At 40.4% G+C, this 7,784-nt stretch overlaps 1 protein-coding gene across 1 annotated transcript; it reads left to right on the forward strand.

Moving 5' to 3' along the window:
* LOC110437220 lies at window positions 1,096-1,845 on the forward strand. The gene has a single exon (XM_021465591.1). The coding sequence runs from the start codon at window positions 1,096-1,098 to the stop codon at window positions 1,843-1,845; it is 750 nt and encodes a 249-aa protein (XP_021321266.1).

Below are 7,784 nucleotides of genomic sequence, written 5' to 3' on the forward strand. Positions count from 1 at the left end.
GGTATCCCACGGGCAGAGGGGTAGGTGGCAGGGTGGTGACAGCCCTGTCATCCTTCGTATTCCCCCACGTTTGGATATTCGGTAGGAGTCATGTAAAGTATCTATTTGCTGGCAGACCAGCTATGGAGATCTCCCCAGTATCTCAGACTTAGCTCTAACTTGTTCTTATTAGCTAGATGACCTGCTAACAGATCTGTTGTATAACTTGTATACGACCATGCCTCCTCGCGTAGTTATTCTTTTATTCTTTGTTTTTCCTTTATTCCTTGAGGTTGTTGCGATGTGTGTCCGCTATCAATTCAACTACATGCTTACCCCTGTTTATACTATGTCTACCATGCATTTCAATAAGTAATCATGTTTATAACCAAAGCTAGATGCGTTCACAATGCCTTCCTATGGGAAATTATAAATACGACACCCCTGAATACTCACGGGTTGAAATACTACAATGATAGTTCTATGCGCTTGCAGAGTAATTTATTCCTATAACTGAGCTATCGATCGATTGGCGTACCTAAGTACCTTTACTTAAGATTGTAATCCTTGTGCACCCACACGGCGCCGGGCCACAGCTTTGCATATCGTAAGTAAGGATGGTTAGGAAGGCCAATCTGACAATTCTAATCATCAGTACCAGACTGCACTGCCTAGGCCCGCGCCGTAAAGAGCCTTGGGTTATCATTCTGAAGTGATGGTGGTTAGGATATGCCAAGAACGTTTCTAGTGTTATTATTAAGGATGGACTAAAACTCTATCTTTAATAGTTTCGCTAAGAAACGCCAACAAGCATTTCTGGCGCCATTGCCGGGGAAGGCAATTGAAAATGCAAAAGCATCTAGCATTGGCATAAACATTGATTACATAATAAGCATTGGTAGCCATAGTTTAAACAGGTTAATTTTGCTGTTTTCTTCCTCCTTTTTATATGGAACAAAAACAGGATAATGTATGAGCGGTTTCAACCTGCCGGAAAATTTCACCGACAATACAGAAGGACGCCTAAGGAAGAAGAACAAGAAGAAATTTGTTTCTTCCTCCGCTACTTCTCCGACAGAAGAACCGGTCACTTCCGCACCATCCACTTCAATCGTCATGGCCAAGTCACTCCGCGAGTACTCCACCCCCGCTGTTGCCAACGTGCCCGTTGGGCCCGCTGTCGATATCGAGACTGGAAACTTTGAACTCCGCACTGGCCTGCTGACAATGGTGCAGGCGAACCAATTCTGTGGCTCGCCAAGTGAGGACGCGAACGCACACTTGCAGAACTTCCTTGAGCTGTGCGAAACCATCATCATTAAGGATGTCGCACCTGACACCGTCAAGCTCCGTTTGTTTCCTTTCTCCCTCTTGGGGAAAGTGAAGCAATGGTTCTATCAAAGTAAGGAAGCAGTCGACACATGGAACAAATGCGCCGCAGCGTTCCTCGTCAAGTTCTTCCCCATGAGCAAAACAAATGCTTTTAGGGGAAAGATATCAAACTTCCAGCAATCTTCACTCGAGTCCATTCCTGAGGCTTGGGAAAGGCTCCAGGAATATATCCGGGCTTGCCCTCACCACGGAATGGAAGGATGGCTCATGCTGCAAAACTTCTATGAAGGCCTCTTGGCCATGTGCAAGGGGCACGTCGATGCCGCAGCTGGAGGTGCATTCCTCTCCCTTACCATCACTGAGGCCACAACCCTCATCGAGAAGATGGTGGCTAACCAGAGTTGGGGAGAGGGACGCAAGACACAAAAGGACATGCATACCGTTAAGGAGACGGATTTGCATGCCGTAAAAATAGACATACTCATGAAGAGGTTGGAAGGACGTGCCATCGATCCAGCTACCGGCACTATCTAGGCCATAGACTCACACATGACGTGTGAGGACTGTGGAAATGTTGGCCACATGGGGAACAATTGTCCTGAAACCCAGGAAGATGCTGCATTCATCAACAACGGGTTTCGCCAACAACAACAGCAAGGTAATGGGTGGAACAACCAAAATCGCCCCTAAGGTAATTCCTCATTTAACTCAGCCTTTAGTTCTTCCCAGCCTTCGCTTACAGATCTTGTTCTTGGTCAGGCCAAGATAAACCTTGTTAAAAAGCTTTCCTTTAATGATAAAATGTTTGAAAACATAAACACCAAGCTTGATGGCCTGACCACCTCGTTTAAAGAACAAGCGTCTTTCAATAAAAGAGTAATGTCTCAGATAGATCAGCTTGCTTCTGCTGCGAAGTCTGCTGCTGGTGTTGAAAATGTTAGTTCGGTGACCACGAGAGGGGGTAAGACCACTCGTGATCCACCAAACCATAACCATGGTACAGCTAAGACTCCGCGTCAACAAGAACAAACATTTGCTGAGCCGGTTGATCCTCAAGACGAATCATCAGATGAGGAACCGACTCCAGAAGTTTATGGGGACACTACGATGCTTCCTTTCCCCACCAGGTGGAGGAAGAAGAAGAAGGACGAAGAAGAGCAATTTCTCCGCTTCGTGGAAATGGTCGAGAAGACAAACGTCAGCGTCCCGTCAATGGATGTCTTGCACATACCATCCTATGCTAGGTTTATCAAGGATATCATCAACAACAAGTGACCATTACCCTCCCACACTGAGCTATCGATCGATTGGCGTACCTAAGTACCTTTACTTAAGATTGTAATCCTTGTGCACCCACACGGCGCCGGGCCACAGCTTTGCATATCGTAAGTAAGGATGGTTAGGAAGGTGCCTAGGCCCGCGCCGTAAAGAGCCTTGAGTTATCATTCTGAAGTGATGGTGGTTAGGATATGCCAACAACGTTTCTAGTGTTATTATTAAGGATGGACTAAAACTCTATCTTTAATAGTTTTGCTAAGAAACGCCAACACTGACTATGGCAGAACCACCCTTATTATATGGCCCACATGCACCTTTCATTGTCCTTAAGACCTCCGACCACTACACATAAGAGTCATATAACTCGGATAGTCGGTGCCCTCGGAGGACCCCGAATCATCCACATTTGATAACTCATACAGGATCAACATGGAGTTACCACAACATTTGTTACAAAAATAACTTATATCGGAGTGCAGAAGATTTAGAACTTAATTTACAAAATATGATGAAATATAAACTTAACTAAGTTCCCAAAAGGTGTGTAGAGTAGCAGAAACAAATTAGATGAAACATCTGAGGTAGAAGAAATGGACAAATCATGTCGCACCCACTGACATGACCTCCATTAGCAGCATAAGTCAGCACCTTCAACAGGGGTTAAAAAACCCTGAGTACGAGAGTACTCAATAAGACTTACCCGATAGAAAAGAGGATAAACTCAGGAATGCAGGTTTAGGGTAGACAAGGAGTGGCTGAGCAAGGAAGCAAGTTGTTTTTGCATAAAAGCTTACTAATAGTGGATCCTTACTTTCAAAGTTTTAGCCTCAAACGGGCCACCTTGAAAGGTGAACGAATTCGAGGATAGTCTATCTAAGTTATTTTGCATGGATGAGTCTGTGACCTTCTATTTCCTAGGAGGAGTGATATATTTTCGATGACCATAGTTTTATGTCGCCATGAGTCTAGGAATTGGGATCCGAACTCCATGAGACATTTCCATCTTTCCCATTTCTTAATTAGTTTCTTTATTAGCTACGATGAGGGTCAATGGATTGAGTCTCCCAATCAGGGAGCAACAATGATTCAAACCGCTTAATAATTCAACTAGAGTTCCTTACCACCCGACATATGTAGAACTGAATCTTGCATATGTCAACCCAAACCTAGCTTTCCCAAGATCTGACTGGGTTCACGACACCCGAGAGCACAGTACTCCACTGTCCAACCCATTTGCTAGGAGGGTACACACTACTTTCACCATCGCTCCATGCCAAGTGCGTGAGTAGCCGTTCTCGTTGAGGAATCACCAAGACAGGGCTTACTAGAGCATATGACACTACTATAAAAGTTCTTGATCCAAGGGCCAACAATGAATAGTCCTCAATCGACACAGTCGGGGACACTACTTTGGGACTCCATTCCCAAGGCAAGTCCACCGACCGGTCTCAAATTAAAACATCATTAACTGTCAAAGTTATTCCACCACAACCCTCCAAACTTTTATCATTTGAAATCCTACCTATTAAGCAGGGCTAAGCATCACTACGCACTTTTTAAATAAAATAGGTACCAAAGACAATATAACAAATATCAAGGATGATAATGCAACAATTAGGTTAAACCCAATTCTTGAATACATAGTGTAGCATTTTCAACTTATAAGTGATAAAAGATTTAAAACATTCAAGGAAGGGTTAATGCATCCGGGGCTTGCCTTGGTTGCAGAGGTGAGAGGGTTCCTTAGAGACTTCCAAAGTCTCGGTTTTAATTTCCTCGGACGGGACACCAATCTCGGGGTTCCGTCCAACGGTCACACCTTCGGACACATGCACCCTACGCAAAAATGATGTATGCTCATGATATGCTGATGACAAACATATGAGAAGAATTTAGTTGAGTACAACTTTCCTTCTTGGGACAATTGCAAGTTAGAACAGTAGTTAAAGACGGTTTACCTCTTTAGGGTTTTTACCCAAGAGGTTACAATATTAATCTAAGATTTTTCTTAATTTAGAATTATTTTTATTAAACTAACTATTTAATCTCTCTTATATTAATTAATACTTAATTAAGAATAACCGATAGTAATTAAATATTAATACCAAACAATAATTAAGTGCCATCACATAATCTCAAAATCACTCAAATCCTAATTTTGAATTTAAGCTAATTATTATCTAATTATTTTAGGATTATTAATTATTAATTAATGGTAAATTAAGAATTTGAATCAAATCTTATCCAAATACCACTAAACTTTTTGGTGAAGAAAGGTAATAGTACATAGGGACATCTCATGTTTATCAAACTATAACAATCAACTCTATTTGCACACATAACCAGGACAGCAGCATATACGCAACTTCATTCAACCATAATTAGAGATCCAAGCTTCCAATAATGGTGATATTACACTTTATAGAAAGCTTAGATAATTATCTAGGACCTGGTTATTATCTTCAAGAACTGATTCAATAGATAAAATGGCTAAACAACATGAAGAAACAATCTTGTCCAGACATTGGACAGAATCAGACATTAAGCTTTAAACATTTATAACCAGAGTTCTAGATCACCAAAAGTCATGATCCATAACATTTTAGAAAGCTTATGAAAATTGATACAATTTATCTTTTATCATCAAGGCATGATTCATAAGTTTAGCAGGTCGAAATTGCACAACTACAAAAATTGATCCAAGATTTGACAAAGAGAAGCCATTTCTGAAACTTAAATTTGAACAGGCATAACTTAGAAACTACAAGGCCAAATGCCACCAAAACTTAACACCAATCAGATACATGAATTATATACAACTTTGTTATAGACAAGTTTCATATCCAACATCATTTACCTAGAGCAATTCATAATGCTCTAGAAACTATCGAGAAACCACTAACATTTGAATTATAGAGAAATAACATTTCACTTATGTTCCAAACTTGAACCTGGGCAAAACCCAGCTTACCAACAGTTAAAATACCTCAAAGAGATACTAGAAAACATCATGGTAATCCCTAAATAAATTCTCTACATGTCTTTATTAATTTATTTAGATAACTAGGCAAAGTAATAACCATATATCAAAACTGCACAGTAAATTCTGAGAAAACTACAGCAGCTCATATATTATATCCAAAGTCTACTGTACAAAGTTCATGCCATTTGGATAAGTATAGTAATCTCTATGGAAAAGATAAATTGCCATCACAAGAAAGCATATAAGAGCAAGATAATTAGAAAACTCAACATTTTCTATAAATACATAGCTATATTATGTATCATTATGACAACCTCATATAAAGGTAGAGGACCCATATTTTACATTTATTCATTTTTAGTTTAATTATAAACTATTTAATAAGTACAAAACAAGATAAATCAATAACTTAATCATATTTCATCCAATGAATATGAAATTGTTACTGCAGCACACACATAAGATCATGAGCACACCATAAAAATTTCAGGTTAAAAGGAACTACACAACATGAGAGATGAATTTCTCCCATTTTCCCCTATTTGGGAAATCCCCAACATCACAAAACTCACTTAGCAAAGTAAACTCACTCTAATCACCTAAGCACAAATCAACTAAAATAAACCTTATTTTAAGTCGATGCATCATGGTGTGCTTAACAAGTATACTTTGCAATGCACATGATCACATGATCAAATTTTAGTATCCGTAACATCAGGGATGTTACACCGATGTCCTCGTCGGCCCAACAAACCCACAACCAGGCAAACGATGACCAGGAACATTCCCTCTTAGCACACGTGACCATACGTCCAATGTCGGTACATGTGTCACGCTGTGCACCCTGCAGGGCCTTACACGCACAATGAACCCCATGTCAATGCCTATGGCTGCGAAGGTCGGCTCTGGTACCATTTGTAACGCCCCTAGAGTCTAAATGACTCAAATCCACTTTGCACGTTGAGCAACCCACACCTACCACCATCCCACTTACGCTTTCGTCCTCGCTTCACATAAAAGGATTACCCAGAGGTGGTGGGATGGACTCTAGAAGCCTTATATTTTGATCTAACCCACCTTTAACAATCAAGGTGGGACTAAACCCTCCACAATTATCTCATAATATGCACATGGGCCACCATGGGCCAAATGCCAAATTGGGTCAGGTGTGACAACATGGCTATGATTTCATTGAAGATTGAAATGTTCTTCCATTGCATGTAGTTCCAACCAATCCATTAGGCCCTTGATACCTTGACATTCTTAGTCAAGATCACCCACTCATAGAAAATTTGTTAGAAGTAGATGTGATATCATAGTTAGATGCATCATGAGGCAAGAGCTTAGGATTTTTCCTTATGAAATCCCTCACTATTTTTCTCATTCCTTGCACTTGTATTTGATTTTTGACTCTAAACAAAAGACCACTATGCATTCTAAGGCAAGGAACCACATGTGCATAGCCACCACCTTGAGCTTGAGCACCTCCATCACCTCCTTATTCTCCTCTTCTTCCTCACTTTAATTTCCTCATCTTCATTGTCATCTCCATCACCTACTATTATTGGACCCTTTCATGGTCCATATTCAAAAGTATAACCCTCATCCTCCTCCTTATCACCACTAGAAGTTTCATGTTCTTCCACAATTTTAGTGGTGGATGCACCACCCATAGAGGAACCCTACTGAGCTGTTGTGGCTATTCTTGTCCTAAGAGTAGGACCAATTTCATCCATTGGATCAAGAGTACTGGCCAAATTTTCTTCTTCATTGGCATCCACATCCTAGCAAGACTTCTTCCTTCTCACAAATTAGTGACTTGAATCTTTCTCCATATTGTTGTCCCTGAGGTTGATAATATGTACACATGATATCATAAGACCTCAAAACATGATTTAGATTGAATAGGAACGGAAAAAAGTATAAAGGGATTAGATGGGGGCTTTCTACAGAAACCCAGGTAGGCTGGTTTTCCAAAACGTTTCCTCCTATTTAGTCCTATTGATTATTTTGATTAAAGGTGACAAACTAGTATCAAGAGGATGTGATTGCATTGAAAGAATGATGAATTGGGGGTTCATAGCCAAACATAGCTAGGCCGGTTTTGGTAGTGAAAAACTAAACCATTGTTAGTTAACGCGCTACCATGGAAATCGAACAATCTTCTAAACATGAGTTCTGTGGTCAACTAGAAGTGTTTTGATTAGAGTGA

This window comes from Sorghum bicolor, chromosome 7, assembly GCF_000003195.3.
Source record: "Sorghum bicolor cultivar BTx623 chromosome 7, Sorghum_bicolor_NCBIv3, whole genome shotgun sequence".
Classification (NCBI taxonomy): domain Eukaryota; kingdom Viridiplantae; phylum Streptophyta; class Magnoliopsida; order Poales; family Poaceae; genus Sorghum; species Sorghum bicolor.

Coding starts and splice junctions, on each gene's coding strand:
- LOC110437220 (XM_021465591.1), top strand. CDS start 1,096: ATGGCCAAGTCACTCCGCGAGTACTCCACCCCCGCTGTTGCCAACGTG.